Raw genomic sequence first — 21,062 nt, forward strand, 5'->3', positions numbered from 1 at the left:
GAACCGTGTGCAGACAGCTGATAATCTCTCAACTCGGGTTTGCATCCATCTCTGAATCAGCCCAATGTCGCATAACTAGCCTGGGCTGTGTCATTGCCCAGAATACTTGGGGAGCTGTCTTACCAGGTGTAAAAGTCACTTACAGATATCCCTTATTGTAATAGTTTTATTGATTTTCAAGTAAGTAGGAATGAGATTAAAAAGTATATTTACTCTTATTCATAGTGAGCTCTAAGTGAAATATTTGGCACTTGTATAATTTCGCACTGTAAGCTTATACTGCTGAGGTTATGCAGCTACTATATACACTGACGGGTTGGTATTGCGTGACTGGCAGTCAGGAGACCGGCGGCGAAATGCCGGGGGAAGGTGGTTGAGCGAGTGCAGCAATCCCCTTGCAGGTCGCCACGGGTTCTATTCCCACTCTATGGGTGTCATGGTAATAGTCCCTGTTGGTCGGCATGCCGACCGTGGGTTCGTGAGCAGGCGGGATCCAGGGGTTGGTAATGTGAGACCGCCGGTCATGTATCCCCCACTGACATATATACAGATACACTGACAAGACTATTACATCTCAAGTGTTGCATTGGCACGAAGGAGGGAGACTAAGGAGTTAAGGCATTTAGTGAAGTCACCCATGGTAACACAGAGTTACTGACCTATTGGCTCTCTTTAAGTCATTGACAAACTCTGCAGACTGTTGATGTCTGATTTCACTGCTCTTTGTGAGTCTTTCTAAAGCGCTCACCAGCTCCTGCGCTCGAGATTTCAGCTTCTTTTCCCTGAGGCAAAAAGCAAAATAATTAGACAATGCTTTGAAAACACGTAAATCACATTTCTATAGAAGTGCAGAACCTCATTTTGCCATTAGGATGACAATAACAGCTCCAAACATAATATGAACAATGAACACTGGTGTACTTGGCAATCACAAAATCTATAAATAAGAGGACACATTCCATAAATCCTCGAGGAAGTGGTGGACGGTTGGCTGAGCAGATAGGGTGGTAAGAACAACCTTGATCATGTTGCTTTGCCGAAATTTGATATCTCTCTCTATCTCACTGCATTTGTCACATACTTTTAAGTAAAGCGCCGTGATAGTAAGAATAATAATTACATGGTGTTATTGCTGCTTTGCCCAGCAGATGTCATCATTCCCTTAGTGATTGTCATATTGTTGGCTCCAGTACATCACCTGTATTACATACCCTGTTGCAAAGAATAAGGATGGGTAGAAAAGTACTGACTGACTGCAGACCATTAAATGACTGCATTCAACAGGTCAGAAACATATATTCTCTCTTATTCATCCTATGGGGCCAGTGGATAGAAACATAGAATTTTACGGCAGATAAGAACCACTTGACCCATCTAGTCTGCCCCTTTTTTTTTACCTCAAACATTATTTGATCATTATTTCTTTAGGGTATCCTTATGTCTATCCCATGCATGTTTAAATTTCTCTACTGTCTTAGCCTCTACCACCTCTGATGAGAGGCTATTCCACTTGTCCACTACCCTTTCTGTGAAGTTATTTTTTTTCTCATATATCCCCTGAACCTCCCTCCAGTCTCGGTGCATGTCCTCGTGTTCTAATACTTCCCTTCATTTGAAGAATGCTTCCCTCCCTTTCCCTTCCTGAATGTGTCCCCTCCCCCACCCCCTTTCCCTTCTATACATATTGAGATTTCTTAGTCTTTCTGGGTATGTTTTGTGATGTAGGTCATGCAACATTTTAGTCATCCTTCTTTGTCTAATGTATTAATATCTTTCTGAAGATATGGCCTCCAGAATTGAACACCGTATTCTAGATGAGCCTGTACCAATGACCTATACAGTGCATTATTACTTCTTTCTTTCTGCTGCTGATTCCTCTCCCTATGTAACCAAGCATCTGACTAGTCTTCCATATTGCTGTTACATTGCCTACCTGCCTTTAAGTCACCTGAAAGTGACTCATAGATCCCTTTCCACCTCAGTAGTTTCCAGTATATAGTGGCATTAATACTATATTTAGCTTTTGGATTTTTGAGACACAAGTGCACGATTTAGCATTTTTTTGGGCATTAAACTGTAAGTACCACGCTCTTGACCATTCCTCTAGTCTCCTTAGATCCTCAATCATTTGTTTTACCCTTCCTGGTGTGACTACACTGTTGCATACCTTTTTGTCATCTAAAAAAAAGGCATACTTTCCCTTTAATGCCATTTGCATTGTCACCAATAAAGGTAATAAAAAAGCACTGGTCCAAGTACAGATCCCTGGGGTGCACCACTGGTAACATTTCCCTTCTGTGAATGTACTCCATTTACTACAACTCTCTGTTTTCTATCCTGCAGCCAAGATCTTATCCATTCAACCATCTTAATATCCAATCCCAAGCTTTCAAGTTTATTTAGCAGTCTGCGATGTGGGAAAGTGTTTAAAGCCTTATTAAAGTCTAGATAAGCTATATCTACGGCTCCACCTTTATCTATTACTTTAGTCACTCAGTCAAAAAAAGTCAATAATGTTTCTTTGCCATGATCTCGCTCCAGTGAATCCATGTTGTTTGGTGAATTTGCTGTTTGCTGAATTTGAGATAATCTACAACTCTAAGAGTGTTTCCCATCAATTTCCCTACTACTGAAGTAAGGCTCACTGGTCGGTAGTTACTTGCCTCTTCCTTGCTTCCACTTTTGTGCAGTGGGACTACGTTTGCTCTTTACCAGTCCTCTGGAATTACTCCTGTAGCTAGCGATTGGTTGAATAATTCTGTTAATGGTGCTACCAGCACCTCTTTAAGCTCTTTTAATATCCTTGGCTATATCCCATCTGGCCCCATTGATTTATCCATTTTTAGCTTTGAGAGTTGTTAGGCCCTTCTCCTCTGTAATACCCCTTTCACACTGCCAATGCCGGAGCCCTCCTGGGAATTGGAAACGGGTCTAACTGCTGGCTTCCCGACACGGCAATATGCCGGGTTGGTTGCCATAGCAGCGGGCAATGTGCCAGGCCGGTTCTTCCCAGGAGGAATATTCAGACATTTCCAGAGCTTGGGGAACTCCTGGGAGCTACCACTAAAGGTAAATATTCTGGCCCTGACGTTTCCTTATGTCCTGATGAGAATTCCAAAGCGGAGTGTGTAGAATTTAGTCACTGCACTACTCTATACTCATTAGGCGGGATTCAAATGTTTTATTGCCCCGGATCTCCCGTCTAAAGTGACAGGAGATCACAGGGCGATATTCTATTGACCCCCGTTATCAGGCCCATAAGAGACGGGTTTAGCTGTGTAAAGCAGCTAAAGCAGTCTAAAGTCATGGGCGTGATAGCGGAAAGTCTTGTTTGGACGTCCAAACGGGTCACTTTTCGTGCATTTCAGCTCACCACCCCTAGGGGTGGCGAGCTGAAATGCTGATATCGCACCCATCGGCAGCAACATTTGAATACTGCCGGCGTGCGCAATGGGGACAGAAGATTTGAATCCCACCCATTGTATCCAATATTCCTATGGGACTAGGAGAAAAGGAATTAGCGCAAGTGCAAAAATCCCATTAACTGTACAAAGCTTAATAAGTGTTCAACATGAGTTATAATGAAAAGTGAACATGTAATAAATCAAACAAATTACTGATGGCTGTGTTTAATAAAACTGAAGGCAAAGTAAATCTACTTTTAAAAGTCCGAAGACGTAATTTATGGACAAGGATAAAAAAAAAAAAAAAAAAAGTGTATGGGGTATATGCGATTGCGGTCGAATTCCGGCTTGAATTCGACCGTTTTTAAATTCGACACAGTTCGACAGTCACATACCCTCCCGCCGGGACCCGAATTCGACATAATCAATAAAAAACGGATTCGACAGTCCCGCTGTCGAAAAACGGACCAATTGACGGATATGTGCGTCCTGGATTCGACTTTTTGGACGGCACAAAAATGTTTAAAAAACCCAGAAAAAAATTGCATGGGGTCCCCCCTCTTAAGCATAACCAGCCTCGGGCTCTTTGAGCCGGTCCTGGTTGTAAAAATATGGGGGGGGGGGGGATTGACAGGGGATCCCCCGTATTTTCACAACCAGCACTGGGCTCTGCGTCCGGTCCTGGTGCAAAAAATACGGGGGACAAAAAGCGTAGGGGTCCCCCATATTTTTAACACCAGCATCGGGCTCCACTAGTCAGAGAGATAATGCCACAGCCGAGGGACACTTATATCGGTCCCTGCGGCCCTGGCATTAAATCACTAACTAGTCACCCCTGGCCGGGGTACCCTGGAGGAGTGGGGACCCCTTAAATCAAGGGGTCCCCCTCCTCCAGCCACCCAAGGGCCAGGGGTGAAGCCCGAGGCTGCCCCCCCCCCCATCCATGGGCTGCGGATGGGGGGCTGATAGCCAAGTGACAAAATAAAGAGCATTGATTTTTGTAGCAGAACTACAAGTCCCAGCAAGCCTCCCCTGCAAGCTGGTACTTGGAGAACCACAAGTACCAGCATGCGGGGGGGAAAACGGGCCCGCTGGTACCTGTATTTCTACTACAAAAAAATACCCAAATAAAAACAGTACACGCACACCGTGAAAGTAAAACTTTATTACATACATGCCGACACACACATACTTACCTATGTTGACACGAGGTTCGGTCCACTTCTCCAAGTAGAATCCACGGTGTACCTGAAAATAAAATTATACTCACCAAAATCCAGTGTAGATCTGTCCTCTTCTTTTTTGTAATCCACGTACTTGGCAAAAATACAAACCGCATTTACCCGGACCACGCACTGAAAGGGGTCCCATGTTTACACATGGGACCCCTTTCCCCGAATGCCGGGACCCCCCGTGACTCCTGCCGCACCATTATCTTCAATGGTGGGAACTGTGCGGTCAGCGGTGAGGTTACTCGCGGTGTAAACATGGGACCCCTTTCAGTGCGTGGTCCGGGTAAATGCGGTTTGTTTTTTTGCCAAGTACGTGGATTACAAAACAGAAGAGGACAGATCTACAATGGATTTTGGTGAGTATAATTTTATTTTCAGGTACACCGTGGATTCTACTTGGAGAAGTGGACCGAACCTCGTGTCAACATAGGTAAGTATGTGTGTGTCGGCATGTATGTAATAAAGTTTTCTCTAACGTCCTAAGTGGATGCTGGGGACTCCGTCAGGACCATGGGGTCTAGCGGCTCCGCAGGAGACAGGGCACAATAATAAAAGCTTTAGGATCAGGTGGTGTGCACTGGCTCCTCCCCCTATGACCCTCCTCCAAGCCTCAGTTAGATTTTTGTGCCCGGCCGAGAAGGGTGCAATCTAGGTGGCTCTCCTGAGCTGCTTAGAATAAAAGTTTAAGTTAGGTTTTTTATTTTCAGTGAGTCCTGCTGGCAACAGGCTCACTGCTACGAGGGACTTAGGGGAGAGAAGAAAACTCACCTGCGTGCAGGATGGATTTGCTTCTTAGGCTACTGGACACCATTAGCTCCAGAGGGAGTCGGAACACAGGTCTCACCCTGGGGTTCGTCCCGGAGCCGTGCCGCCGACCCCCCTTGCAGATGCCGAAGTTGAAGAGGTCCAGAGGTCCAGAAACAGGCGGCAGAAGACTTTCAGTCTTCATAAGGTAGCGCACAGCACTGCAGCTGTGCGCCATTGTTGTCAGCACACTTCATACCAGCGGTCACTGAGGGTGCAGGGCGCTGGGGGGGCGCCCTGGGCAGCAATGTATTATACCTTTTTTATGGCTAAAATACATCACATATAGCCCTTGAGGCTATATGGATGTATTTAACCCCTGCCAGATCTCACAAACTCCGGGAGAAGAGCCCGCCGTTTTAGGGGGCGGGGCCTATTCTCCTCAGCACACGGCGCCATTTTCCTGCTCAGCTCTGCTGTGAGGAAGGCTCCCAGGCTCTCCCCTGCACTGCACTACAGAAACAGGGTTAAAACAGAGAGGGGGGGGCACTTATTTGGCGATATGATTACATATGTGAAAATGCTATAAGGGAAAACACTTGTATAAGGGGTTGTCCCTGTATAATTATAGCATTTTTGGTGTGTGCTGGCAAACTCTCCCTCTGTCTCCCCAAAGGGCTAGTGGGGTCCTGTCCTCTATCAGAGCATTCCCTGTGTGTGTGCTGTGTGTCGGTACGTGTGTGTCGACATGTAGGAGGACGATGTTGGTGAGGAGGCGGAGCAAATTGCCTGTATTGGTGATGTCACTCTCTAGGGAGTCGACACCGGAATGGATGGCTTATTTAGGAATTACGTGATAATGTCAACACGATGCAAGGTCGGTTGACGACATGAGACGGCCGGCAAATAAATTAGTACCTGTCCAGGCGTCTCAGACACCGTCAGGGGCTTGTAAAAACGCCCATTTACCTCAGTTGGTCGACACGGACACTGACTTCAGTGTCGACGGTGAAGAAACAAACGTATTTTCCTTTAGGGCCACACGTTACATGTTAAGGGCAATGAAGGAGGTGTTATATATTTCTGATACTACAAGTACCACAAATAAGGGTATTATGTAGGGTGGGAATAATCTACTTGTAGTTTTTCCTGAATCAGATAAATTAAAGTGTGTGATGATACGTGGGTTTCCTCCGATAGAAAATTATTGGAGGTATACCCTTTCCCGCCAGAAGTGAGGGCGAGTTGGGAAACACACCTTAGGGTGGATAAGGCGCTCACACGCTTATAATAACAAGTGGCGTTACCGTCTCCAGATACGGCCGCCCTCAAGGAGCCAGCTGATAGGAAGCTGAAAAATATCCTAAAAAGTATATACACACATACTGGTGTTATACTACGACCAGCAATCGCCTCAGCCTGGATGTGCAGCGCTGGGGGGGCTTGGTCGGATTTCCTGACTGAAAATATTGATACCTTTGACAGGAACAATATTTTATTGACTATAGAGCATTTTAAGGATGCATTTCTATATATGCGAGATGCGCAGAGGGATATTTGCATTCTGGCATCAAGAGTAGATGTGATGTCCATATCTGCCAGACGATGTTTATAGACACGACAGTGGTCAGGTGATGCAGATTCCAGACGGCACATGGAAGTATTGCCGTATAAAGGGGCGGTCCATCGGACCTGGTGGCCATGGCAACAGCTGGAAAATCCACTTTTGTTACCCCAAGTCACATCTCAGCAGAAAAGGACACAGTCTTTTCAGTCTCAGTCCTTTCGTACCCATAAAGGCAGGCGGGCAAAAGGCCAGTCATATCTGCCCAGGGTTAGAGGAAAGAGAAGAAGAAGACTGCAGCAGGCAGCCCATTCCCAGGAACAGAAGTCCTCCACAGCTTCTGCCAAGTCCGCAGCATGACGCTGGGGCCATACAAGCGGACTCAGGTGCGGTGGGGGGTCATCTCAAGAGTTTCAGCACGCAGTGGGCTCACTCGCAAGTGGACTCCTGGATCCTACACGTAGTATCCCAGGTGTACATTGGAAATTCGAGACGTCTTCCCCTCACAAGTTCCTGAAGTCTGCTTTACCAACGTCTCCCTCCGACAGGGAGGCAGTATTGGGAAAAAATTCACAGGCTGTATTCCCAGCAGGTGATAATCAAAGTACCCCTCCTACAACAAGGGAAGGGGTATTATTCCACACTATATTGTGGTACTGAAGCCAAACGGCTCGGTGAGATCTAAAAGATTTGAACAATTACATACAAGGGTTCAAATCAAGATGGAGTCACTCAGAGCAGTGATAGCGAACCAGGACGATATGGTGTCACTGGATATCAGGGACGCTTACCTACATGTCCAAGTTTTGCCCTTCTCACCAAGGGTATCTCAGGTTCGTGGTACAGAACTGTCACTATCAGTTCAGACGCTGCCGTTTGGATTGTCCACGGCACCCCGGGTCTTTACCATGGTAATGGCCGAAATGATGATTCTTCCTAAAAGAAATATGGACGCTTTCCTGATAAGGGCAAGGTCCAGAGAACAGTTGGCGGTCGGAGTAGCACTATCTCAAGTAGTTCTACGACAGCACGAGTGGATTCTAAATATTCCAAAATCGCAGCTTTTTCCGACGACACGTCTAATGTTCCTAGGAATGATTCTGGACACAGTCCAGAAAAGGATGTTTTCTCCCGGAGAAGAAGGCCAGGGAGTTATCCGAGCTAGTCAGGAACCTCCTAAAACCAGGAAAAGTATCAGTGCATCATTGCACAAGGGTCCTGTGAAAAATGGTGGTTTCTTACAAAGCGATCCCATTCGGTAGATTTCACGCAAGAACCTTTCAGTGGAATCTGCTGGGAAAATGGTCCGGATCGCATCTTCAGATGCATCAGCGGATAACCCTGTCTCCAAGGACAAGGGTGTTTTCTTCTGCGGTGGCTGCAGAGTGCTCATCTATGAAAGGGCCGCAGATTCGACATTCAGGACTGGGTCCTGGTGACCACGGATGCCAGCCTGAGTGGCTGGGGAGCAGTCACACAAGGAAAAAAAAAAAAAATTCCAGGGAGTGTGATCAAGTCTGGAGACTTCTCTCCACATAAATATACTGGAGCTAAGGGCAATTTACAAGGCTCTAAGCTTAGCAAGACCTCTGCTTCAAGGTCAGCTGGTATTGATCCAGTGGGACAACATCACGGCAGTCGCCCACGTAAACAGACAGGGCGGCACATGAAGCAGGAGGGAAATGGCAGAAACTGCAAGGATTCTTCGCTGGGCGAAAAATCATGTGATAACACTCTCAGCAGTGTTAATTCCGGGAGTGGAAAACTGGGAAGCAGACTTCCTCAGCAGGCATAACCTCCACCCGGGAGAGTGGGGACTTCAGCGGGAAGTCTTTCACATGATTGTAAACCGTTGGGAAAAACCAAAAGGTGGACATGATGGCGTCCCGCCTGAACAAAAAACTAGACAGATATTGCGCCAGGTCAAGGGACCCTCAGGCAATAGCGGTGGACGCTCTGGTAACACTGTGGGTGTACCAGTCAGGGTATGTGTTCCCTCCTATGCATCTCATACCAAAAGTACTGAGAATCATAAGAAGGAGATGAGTAAGAACGATACTCGTGGTTCCGGATGGGTCAAGAAGGACTTGGTACCCGGAGCTTCAAGAGATGCTCACGGAAGAACCGTGGCCTCTACCTTTAAGAGAGGACCTGCTCCAGCAGGGGCCTTGTCTGTTCCAAGACTTACCGCGGCTGCGTTTGACGGCATGGCAGTTGAACGCCGGATCCTGGAAGGGCATTCCAGATGAAGTCATCCCTACCCTGGTCGAAGCCAGGAAGGATGTAACCGCAAAACATGTTCACCGCATTTGGCGAAAATATGTTGCGTGGTGTGAGGCCAAGAAGGTCCCTACAGAGGAATTCCAACTGGGTCGTTTCCTACATTTCCTGAAAACAGGACTGTCTATGGGCCTAAAATTAGGGTCCATTAAGGTTCAAATTTCGACCCTGTCGAATTTCTTCCAGAAAGAACTGGCTTCAGTGCCTGAAGTTCAGACGTTTGTAAAAGGGGTACTGCATATACAGCCTCCTTTTGTGCCCCCAGTGGCACCTTGGGATCTCAATGTTGTTTTGAGTTTCCTAAAGTCACATTGGTTTGATCCACTCACCACTGTGGAATTAAAATATTTCACATGGAAGGTGAAGATTCTATTAGCCCTGGCTTCAGCCAGGCGTGTGTCAGAATGGGCGGCTTTATCATATAAAAGCCCTTACTTAATTTTTCATTCTGACAGGGCAGAATTGAGGACTCGTCCTCAATTTCTCCTTAAGGTGTTTTCTGTTTTTCACATGAACCAACCTATTGTGGTACCTGCGGCTACTAGGGACTTGGAGGACTCCAAGTTACTTGACGTTGTCAGGGCCCTGAAAATATATGTTTCCAGGACGACTGGAGTCAGAAAATCTGACTCGCTGTTTAGCCTGTATGCACCCAACAAGATGGGTGTTCCTGCTTCTAAGCAGACGATTGCTCGCTGGATTTGTAGTACAATTCAGCTTGCACATTCTGTGGCAGGCTTGCCACAGCCAAAATCAGTAAAAGCCCATTCCACAAGGAAGTGGGCTCATCTTGGGCGGTTGCCCGAGGGGTCTCGGCTTTACAACTTTGCCGAGCTGCTACTTGGTCAGGGGCACACCCTGGCTGAGGAGGACCTGGAGTTCTCTCATTCGGTGCTGCAGAGTCATCCGCACTCTCCCGCCCGTTTGGGAGCTTTGGTATAATCCCCATGGTCCTGACGGAGTCCCCAGCATCCACTTAGGACGTTAGAGAAAATAAGAATTTACTTACCGATAATTCTATTTCTCGTAGTCCGTAGTGGATGCTGGGCGCCCATCCCAAGTGCGGATTGTCTGCAATACTTGTACATAGTTATTGTTACAAAAATCGGGTTATTCTTGTTGTGAGCCATCTTTTCAGAGGCTCCTTCGTTGTTATCATACTGTTAACTGGGTTCAGATCACAGGTTGTACGGTGTGATTGGTGTGGCTGGTATGAGTCTTACCCGGGATTCAATATCCTTCCTTATTATGCACGCTCATCCGGGCACAGTATCCTAACTGAGGCTTGGAGGAGGGTCATAGGGGGAGGAGCCAGTGCACACCACCTGATCCTAAAGCTTTTATTATTGTGCCCCGTCTCCTGCGGAGCCGCTAGACCCCATGGTCCTGACGGAGTCCCCAGCATCCACTACGGACTACGAGAAATAGAATTATCGGTAAGTAAATTCTTATTTTACTTTCACGGTGTGCGTGTACTGTTTTTATTTGGGTATTTTTTTTGTAGTAGAACTACAGGTACCAGCGGGCCCGTTTCCCCCCCCGCATGATGGTACTTGTGGTTCTCCAAGTACCAGCTGCGGGGGAGGCTTGCTGGGACTTGTAGTTCTGCTACAAAAAACAATATTCTTTCTTTGTGTCACTTGGCGATCAGCCATGGGAGGATGGGTCCGCAGCCCATGGATGGGGGGGGGGGGGGCAGTTTCGGGCTTCACCCCCTGGCCCTTGGGTGGCTGGAGGGGGGGGGGGGGCTTGATTTAAGGGGTCCCCACTCCTCCAGGGTACCCCGGCCAGGGGTGACTAGTTAGTGATTTAATGCCACGGCCGCAGGGACCGATATAAAAGTGTCCCCCGGCTGTGGCATTATCTCTGACTAGTGGAGCCCGGTGCTGGTGTTAAAAAATACGGAGGACCCCTACGCTTTTTGTCCCCTGTATTTTTGGCACCAGGACAGGACGCAGAGCCCGGTGCTGGTTGTGAAAATATGGAGGATCTCCTGTCATTTCCCCCCCCCGTATTTTTACAACCAGGACCGGCTCAAAGAGCCAGAGGCTGGTTATGCTTAGGAGGGGGGACCCCACGCATTTTTTTTTCTTGATTTTAAACCATTCCCACCCCTTCCCACTGAAAACCATGCTCTGATCTCTCCATATTATTTTAGTCAGTAAAAAAAATATATATATTCTTTTAAAAAATATATAAATAATACTTGTGTCTCCTAATAGACAAACCAAGTACATAATCCCTTCTAATATAAATAGGTATGCTATTAGCAATAAAAAAAACATGTTTTTAAATTTTTTTATTAGATTCCGCCAGCAAAGTGAGGCGGAATGAAATTGACGAAATTACTGTAGAAAAGCACTGTTGTCGAATCGACATTCTTCAATTGAATATACTTTTGTCGAAAAGCCGCATTTTTACCATTGCAGACATGTCGAATTTGACAACTGTCGAATTTCAAAAAGTCGAATCTGAAATGTCCGTTTTTTTTTTGTCGAAAAGTACTGTATTGCATTGTCGAAAAAAAAAATTGTGTCGAAAATGCACCGTTTTTCGACATTTGCGGCAACCCCTATGTGTTTTAGAACTTCAAAGTTAGCATTATGGGTTTCTTAAGTAACTTTCCTTTAACTCCAGCTTTTATTTGTGCTGTAAATATCGCAGTGTTTGACTGTAATATTAAATGACACGTTATTAAGCACATTAAATTGATGTCAGCATGTAAAGTCCTTACAGATCTTATCAACTCTACGAGATAAGGACCAGTGTGGCTGCCATGAGTTTCTATGTTGCCTGGAGAGGAGTGCCATTGTTGAAAACCCCTATTACTGTAAGCATGGCCTCAGCACACGAGGCAGATGTTCTGAGAGCTCTAAATGCAGACTACTTAACTCATTAATTACAGAAACTTGTACAGTATGAACAGCATGTGGGATAGTTCATCACATTTAAGATGTTACTCATTGCAGGACAGCAGACTGACAGCTGCTGAGACATGAAGCACTTAATGTAGGACAAGTGCATAAATGCATCTGTATTCCCTCCATAACAACCATCCACTGAGGAGATAGAAGACTGGCAGGGCAGCATTTGGCATGAGGTCAGGATTGGAAGCATTATTTTTTTTTTTATTTGATTTGATTAACCTTTTATTTTATTTGATTGGACACTTGGAAACATTACGCAAAAATATACAAATATAAATTGTATGCATTATTTTAAAGAGCAAAAGCAAACACTAAAAATTAATAAATGAAAAACTGTAAAAAAAAACAAAAACTAAAAAAATGAATGCCTTTATATACAGAGTTGTAAAGCAGGACCCTCCCTCAAAGCGAAAACCTTGTTCTGTTTTGAGTTTACAAAAAATGAAAAAATAAAATAAATAATAATCAAAACAAAAGTGAGTGTTCCTTATCAGCCACACTCTAGATGGGTCTGTCCCATCCTTCACTCACTCCCCTCCTCCCACTTATGCAGGGATTCACCAGCTCGGTTTATTTCAACATTCGTAGGAGCAATTATTATACAAAGAAGTAGACAATAGGAGCATCTGAGCCCAGGTAACATGACATGCAGATGTGTCCTCATACACTATTGCTGCAGTCATGTCAAACATCCCATCTCGGTGTGCCATGTTCCGAGGGACTCTACCTGTGCCAAGTGCCTTTTTCAACATAATTGCAAAAAATTAAGGTATTTAACGAATCGGTTGGAACACTATTCCTTTATGGTTCAGAATCATGGACAAACGAACTTACAAGACTGGAACGTTTCCAAATGAGGTGCCTATGAAACATACTACAGATGGAGCCTCGCTCATCTATACCGTCTGTGGCATTTGTCCCATTCATGGAGTCGCAGTGTGCCTGGTCGCAAGGCGGCATATGTTGTCACAGGGTGGGCATAGAGCTTAGCTTGGCGTATGTTGTTACCAGATGTCGCTTTTGAAAATCACCACTGCGCATATGTGTGGTTTCCAATAAAATACTATAGTGCAAGAATCACCATTGTGCATGCACGAGGTCTCCATTGAAATACATTAAAGCGCAAGAACTACTGTACTGTACCGTACAGTACTGTATGTTAAATAGAGATGTTCATTTGTAAGGCATGCCGTGAGAAGCCTGGCGTGAGTGAGCCGTCAATTCCTGGATAGCTCTGCTAACGTCGGGTGTCTTTTTTTTAAATGTGTCTTATACGCAGCATATCTGTGTAGAAATTAGAATCCACAGTTTTTTACTAATTTTCCCAAAACAAGTTCTGTCAGCTACTATATATGTACGAAACACGATAGGACCTGTTTTGGGAATATTAGAAAAAAGCTGTGGATGCTAATTTTTACACAGATATACAATACAAGTGTGGCTTTTCACATTACGAGAGTGTTATCTTTATGAGACTGAGTTTACTGTACTTCTTCCTGCGCCTCCCCATTGCTTTACTAGGCAGCCTCCCCCACCACTAATTCCTCCCTCTGAGACTTGTGATTTCAAGGACTGGGTGTACTGCTTAGTAAATGACAAACACAACACGGCCGATACACTATGTAAATTAAATGCTCATGCTGGCTTTGGTTGGAGCAAAAGAACCCAGAAGGCACAGAATGCATGTTCATTTGTAAGGCATGCCGTAAGATGTCTGGCGTAAGCGAGCTGTCAGTTCCCGGGTAGCTCTGCTAACGTTGGGTGTCTTTTTTGCCATAAATGCATCGCTATATGAATAGGATGCACAAGCTGCTTCTGCTGATTAAAATTATATGTTACAGTGTTTTCTTGGCTCGGCCACTTCATAATGAAAACTGATCTTTTCCTGTGTTCATAATTCTATTAAATGTAAGGTTCTTAAATGTATGAATGTAAAAAAAAAAAAAAAAAATGGCATTTGCTCTTCCCAGGAATCAAACCTGGGACCATGAGCACCACACCGCTAGGCCACAACGCCTGGTGATACAGACGCAAACTCATGTGTAAGTATAAGCAGTGATCCCTTTCAATTGGTTTTGCTTATGCTGTATTGTCTACGGAACTTGGACGTTCACATAGCCCTAACGCCAATGGACCATTGCTTTAACACGTAAGTTTGCATTTGTATACACTATTTTTATTTATTTATTTTTTGGTCCCGACAGCAAATTAATATTTCCTACAGCATCCCTGAAGCCCAGCGTTCATTAGTAAATAATGGTATCAATGCTTACAGTATGCTAGACTGTACACTTCAAGTTCCTGATTGACTCTCTCCATCTGACTGTTGGTCAGTGTATATAACATTACAGTTGTCATTGGCCATTTGCCAGGGCTTACTAAGAGTACACTAATACAGTACTTTTACTGTACTGTATATCCATCTGTCGCTATTCGCTCTACAGTACTGGATTAGCGGAGCATTAGCCACCCAGTGGTGAAGATGTGTATTGCATGCTGTGTATGTTGTTGCACCCTAACGTGCCTTTCCATGCAAACCTCAACAACCTGAGCTATAGCTAAAGCACGACAAATACTCAGTTTAGGCGGAGAAACTGTAACAATGAGGGAGGCTCCATCTGTACAAGTAAAACTAATAGAAATGAAAACATCTGAAAACTATGCCAAGACCAACCCACAATTAAATCCTATATTAAAAGACAGAGTTTTACGTGGTTCAGATATGTCTGGAGAATGGAGCCTAAAAGAATACCATACCAGTATCTAAATAACACATGCCAGAATGGATGACAAATAGCACGTGATGCGCCAAAGAAAACATGGCTAAAGCAGATTGCCCAAGACCTTCAACCACTACACTTCTAAATTGATGATGCCAAGCAAGCTGCCCTAAACCGATCCCAGTGGCATGCGATTATTAGAGATTCCATGCCTTTGGCTGTCACAGTGCCTTCCCTAACGACAATTAACTTGAAGGATTAATTGCAATGTGATGACAAAAAACATCTCCACGAGACTGCACGGATTAACGTGATAAGCGATACTTGTCTGAATCTGTATACGAAGTGCTACAATACAACGGCTGCAGATTTTTTTCATGCCAAGTTCCATTGTGCTTCATATACAGATTCAGTCACACAGATATATGCACATTCACGTAAAAACAAAAAAAAAAGCTACTGCACTGAATTGACTGTTAAGACTCAATGGCACCAGCACCACAGGTGGTGTACAGCAAATTACAGGAGGACACCTTCATATCCCATGCAGTCCTTTCTAATAGAAAGCAAACGCACGGGGATCTACTAATGAGCACCTGGGGATGGACTGCTTACTGTGGGAAGTTTGAAGAGAATAATAAGAATTTACTTACCGATAATTCTATTTCTCGGAGTCCGTAGTGGATGCTGGGGTTCCTGAAAGGACCATGGGGAATAGCGGCTCCGCAGGAGACAGGGCACAAAAAGTAAAGCTTTAGGATCAGGTGGTGTGCACTGGCTCCTCCCCCTATGACCCTCCTCCAAGCCTCAGTTAGGTACTGTGCCCGGACGAGCGTACACAATAAGGAAGGATTTATGAATCCCGGGTAAGACTCATACCAGCCACACCAATCACACTGTACAACCTGTGATCTGAACCCAGTTAACAGTATGATAACAACGGAGCCTCTGAAAAGATGGCTCACAACAATAATAACCCGATTTTTGTAACTATGTACAAGTAATGCAGATAATCCGCACTTGGGATGGGCGCCCAGCATCCACTACGGACTCCGAGAAATAGAATTATCGGTAAGTAAATTCTTATTTTCTCTATCGTCCTAGTGGATGCTGGGGTTCCTGAAAGGACCATGGGGATTATACCAAAGCTCCCAAACGGGCGGGAGAGTGCGGATGACTCTGCAGCACCGAATGAAAGAACTCCAGGTCCTCCTTAGCCAGGGTATCAAATTTGTAGGATTTTACAAACGTGTTTGCCCCTGACTAAATAGCCGCTCGGCAAAGTTGTAAAGCCGAGACCCCTCGGGCAGCCGCCCAAGATGAGCCCACCTTCCTTGTGGAATGGGCATTTACATATTTTGGCTGTGGCAGGCCTGCCACAGAATGTGCAAGCTGAATTGTATTACACATCCAACTAGCAAAAGTCTGCTTAAAAGCAAGAGCACCCAGTTTTTTGGGTGCATACAGGATAACAGCAAGTCAGTTTTCCTGACTCCAGCCGTCCTGGAACCTATATTTTCAGGGCCCTGACCACATCTAGCAACTTGGAGTCCTCCAAGTCCCTAGTAGGCGCAAGACACCACAATAAACTGGTTCAGGTGAAACACTGACACCACCTTAGGGAGAGAACTGGGGACGAGTCCGCAGCTCTGCCCTGTCCGAATGGACAAACAGATATGGGCTTTTTTGAGAAAAAAAACACCAATTTGACACTCGCCTGGTCCAGGCCAGGTCCAAGAGCATGTTCACTTTTCATGTGAGATGCTTCAAATCCACAGATTTGACTGGTTTTAAACCAATGTGTTTTGAGGAATCCCAGAACTACGTTGAGATCCCACAGTGCCACTGGAGGCACAAAAAAGGGGGTTGTATATGCAATACTCCCTTGACAAACTTCTGGACTTCAGGAACTGAAGCCAATTCTTTCTGGAAGAAAAATCGACAGGGCCGAAATTTGAACCGTAATGGACCCCAATTTGAGGCCCATAGACACTCCTGTTTGCAAGAAATGCAGGAATCGACCGAGTTGAAATTTCTTCGTGGGGCCTTCCTGGCCTCACACCACGCAACATCTTTTCGCCACATGTGGTGATAATGTTGTGCGGTCACCTCCTTTCTGGCTTTGACCAGGGTAGGAATGACCTCTTCCTGAATGCCTTTTCCCTTAGGATCCGGCGTTCCACCGCCATGCCGTCAAACGCAGCTGCGGTAAGTCTTGGAACAGACATGGTACTTGCTGAAACAAGTCCCTTCTTAGTGGCAGAGGCCATAAGTCCTCTGTGAGCATCTCTTGAAGTTCCGGGTACCAAGACCTTCTTGGCCAATCCGGAGCCATGAGTATAGTTCTTACTCCTCTACGTCTTATAATTCTCAGTACCTTAGGTATGAAAAGCAGAGGATGGAACACATACACCGACTGGTACACCCACGGTGTTACCAGAACGTCCACAGCTATTGCCTGAGGGTCTCTTAACCAGGCGCAATACCTGTCCCGTTTTTTGTTCAGACGGGACGCCATCATGTCCACCTTTGGTAATTCCCAACGGTTTACAATTATGTGGAAAACTTCCCCATGAAGTTCCCACTCTGCCGGGTGGAGGTCGTGCCTACTGAGGAAGTCTGCTTCCCAGTTTCCATTCCCGGAATGAAACACTGCTGACAGTGCTATCACATGATTTTCCGCCCAGCGAAAAGTCCTTGCAGTTTTTGCCACTGCCCTCCTGCTTCTTGTGCCGCCCTGTCTATTTACGTGGGCGACTGCCGTGATGTTTTATCCCACTGGATCAATACCGGCTGACCTTGAAGCAGAGGTCTTGCTAAGCTTAGAGCATTATAAATATACCCTTAGCTATAATTATGTGGAGAAAAATCTCCAGACTTGATCACACTCCCTGGAAATTTTTTCCTTGTGTGACTGCTCCCCAGCCTCTCGGGCTGGCCTCCGTGGTCACCAACATCCAAAACTGAATGCCGAATCTGCGGCCCTCTAGAAGATGAGCACTCTGTAACCACCACAGGAGAGACACCCTTGTCCTTGGATATAGGGTTATCCGCTGATGCATCTGAAGATGCGATCCGGACCATTTGTCCAGCAGATCCCACTGAAAAGTTCTTGCATGAAATCTGCCGACTGGAATTGCTTCGAAGGAAGTCACCATTTTTTTACCATGGCCCTTGTGCAATGATGCACTGATTTTAGGAGGTTCCTGACTAGCTCGGATAACTCCCTGGCTTTCTCTTCCGGGAGAAACACCTTTTTCTGGACTGTGTCCAGAATCATCCCTAAGCACAGGAGACTTGTTGTCGGGATCAGCTGCGATTTTGGAATATTTAGAATCCACCCCTGCTGTTGTAACAGTATCCGAGATAGTGCTACTCCGACCTCCAACTGTTCCCTGGACTTTGCCCTTATCAGGAGATCGTCCAAGTAAGGGATAATTAAGACGCCTTTTCTTCGAAGAAGAACCATCATTTCGGCCATTACCTTGGTAAAGACCCGGGGTGCCGTAGACAATCCAAACGGCAGCGTCTGAAACTGATAGTGACAGTTCTGTACCACGAACCTGAGGTACCCTTAGTGATAAGGGCAAATTTGGGACATGGAGGTAAGCATTCCTGATGTCTCGGGACACCAGACAGTCCCCTTCTTCCCGGTTCGTTATCACTGCTCTGAGTGACTCCATCTTGATTTGAACCTTTGTAAGTGTCCAATTTTTTTAGATTTAGAATAGGTCTCACCTAGCCTTCTGGCTTCAGTACCACAATATAGTGTGGAATAATACCCCTTTTCTTGTTGTAGGAGGGGTAATTTAATTATCACCTGCTGGGAATACATCTCGTGAATTTTTTCCCATACTGCCTCCTTGTCGGAGGGAGACCTTGGTAAAGCAGACTTCAGGAGCCTGCGCAGGGGAAACGTCTCGACATTCCAAACTGTACCCCTGGGATACTACTTGTAGGATCCAGGGGTCCTGTACTGTCTCAGCGTCATGCTGAGAGCTTGTCAGAAGCGGTGGAACGCTTCTGTTCCTGGGAATGGGCTGCCTGCTGCAGTCTTCTTCCCTTTCCTCTATCCCTGGGCAGATATGACTCTTATAGGGACGAAAGGACTGAAGCTGAAAAGACGGTGTCTTTTTCTGCAGAGATGTGACTTAGGGTAAAAACGGTGGATTTTCCAGCAGTTGCCGTGGCCACCAGGTCCGATGGACCGACCCCAAATAACTCCTCTTCCTTTATACGGCAATACACCTTTGTGCCGTTTGGAATCTGCATCACCTGACCACTGTCGTGTCCATAAACATCTTCTGGCAGATATGGACATCGCACTTACTCTTGATGCCAGAGTGCAAATATCCCTCTGTGCATCTCGCATATATAGAAATACATCCTTTAAATGCTCTATAGTCAATAAAATACTGTCCCTGTCAAGGGTATCAATATTTTTAGTCAGGGAATCCGACCAAGCCACCCCAGCTCTGCACATCCAGGCTGAGGCGATCGCTGGTCGCAGTATAACACCAGTATGTGTGTATATACTTTTTATGATATTTTTCCAGCCTCCTGTCAGCTGGCTCCTTGAGGACGGCCCTATCTATAGACGGTACCGCCACTTGTTCTGATAAGCGTGTGAGCGCCTTATCCACCCTAAGGGGTGTTTCCCAACGCGCCCTAACTTCTGGCGGGAAAGGGTATACCGCCCATATTTTCTATCGGGGGGAACCCACGCATCATCACACACCTCATTTAATTTATCTGATTCAGGAAAAACTACGGTAGTTTTTTCACATCCCACATAATACCCTCTTTTGTGGTACTTGTAGTATCAGAAATATGTAACACCTCCTTCATTGCCCTTAACGTGTGGCCCTAATAAGGAATACGTTTGTTTATTCACCGTCGACACTGGATTCAGTGTCCCTGTCTGTGTCTGTGTCGACCGACTAAAGTAAACGGGCGTTTTAAAACCCCTGACGGTGTTTTTGAGACGTCTGGACCGGTACTAATTGTTTGTCGGCCGTCTCATGTCGTCAACCGACCTTGGCGCGTGTTGACATTATCACGTAATTCCCTAAATAAGCCATCCATTCCGGTGTCGACTCCCTAGAGAGTGACATCACCATTACAGGCAATTGCTCCGCCTCCTCACCAACATCGTCCTCATACATGTCGACACACACGTACCGACACACAGCACACACACAGGGAATGCTCTGATAGAGGACAGGACCCACTAGCCCTTTGGAGAGACAGAGGGAGAGTTTGCCAACACACACCAAAAACGCTATAATTATATAGGGACAACCTTATATAAGTGTTTTCCCTTATAGCATCTTTTTTTATATATTTCTAACGCCAAATTAGTGCCCCCCCTCTCTGTTTTAACCCTGTTTCTGTAGTGCAGTGCAGGGGAGAGCCTGGGAGCCTTCCCTCCAGCCTTTCTGTGAGGGAAAATGGCGCTGTGTGCTGAGGAGATAGGCCCCGCCCCTTTTTCGGCGGCCTCGTCTCCCGCTCTTAACGGATTCTGGCAGGGGTTAAATATGTCCATATAGCCCCCGGAGGCTATATGTGAGGTATTTTTTGCCAAAAAAGGTTTTCATTTGCCTCCCAGGGCGCCCCCCTCCCAGCGCCCTGCACCCTCAGTGACTGCCGTGTGAAGTGTGCTGAGAGGAAAATGGCGCACAGCTGCAGTGCTGTGCGCTACCTTAAGAAGACTGAGGAGTCTTCTGCCGCCGATTCTGGACCTCTTCTCGTTTCAGCATCTGCAAGGGGGCCGGCGGCGAGGCTCCGGTGACCATCCAGGCTGTACCTGTGATCGTCCCTCTGGAGCTAATGTCCAGTAGCCAAGAAGCCAATCCATCCTGCACGCAGGTGAGTTCACTTCTTCTCCCCTAAGTCCCTCGTTGCAGTGATCCTGTTGCCAGCAGGACTCACTGTAAAATAAAAAACCTAAGCTAAACTTTTCTAAGCAGCTCTTTAGGAGAGCCACCTAGATTGCACCCTTCTCGGCCGGGCACAAAAATCTAACTGAGGCTTGGAGGAGGGTCATAGGGGGAGGAGCCAGTGCACACCACCTGATCCTAAAGCTTTACTTTTTGTGCCCTGTCTCCTGCGGAGCCGCTATTCCCCATGGTCCTTTCAGGAACCCCAGCATCCACTAGGACGATAGAGAAAATAACATGGGCAGGTGAGAG

At 46.0% G+C, this 21,062-nt stretch overlaps 1 protein-coding gene and 1 long non-coding RNA gene across 7 annotated transcripts in view; one reads left to right on the top strand and one right to left on the bottom strand.

The window, feature by feature from the left end:
- The window catches only part of LOC135062539 (uncharacterized), a 72,559-nt gene that overhangs the window by 22,573 nt on the left and 28,924 nt on the right, over positions 1 to 21,062 (top strand). Inside the window, exon 1 of one of the 2 annotated variants that reach the window (XR_010248898.1) lies at positions 12,189 to 12,324. The exons of the other annotated variant lie outside the window; for it this stretch is intronic. This is a non-coding gene — a long non-coding RNA (uncharacterized LOC135062539). Of the gene's footprint in view, positions 1 to 12,188; positions 12,325 to 21,062 lie in introns of those variants that run through there. 2 annotated transcript variants of the gene reach the window in all.
- MCC (MCC regulator of WNT signaling pathway) overlaps positions 1 to 21,062 on the bottom strand; it is a 652,269-nt gene that overhangs the window by 6,875 nt on the left and 624,332 nt on the right. For all 5 annotated transcript variants that reach the window (XM_063964137.1, XM_063964138.1, XM_063964139.1 and 2 more), the window contains one exon: positions 660 to 782. In XM_063964137.1, coding sequence (XP_063820207.1) covers positions 660 to 782 — 123 coding nt within the window. The remainder of the gene's footprint in view (positions 1 to 659; positions 783 to 21,062) is intronic.

This window comes from Pseudophryne corroboree, chromosome 1 (assembly GCF_028390025.1).
Source record: "Pseudophryne corroboree isolate aPseCor3 chromosome 1, aPseCor3.hap2, whole genome shotgun sequence".
NCBI lineage: Eukaryota > Metazoa > Chordata > Amphibia > Anura > Myobatrachidae > Pseudophryne > Pseudophryne corroboree.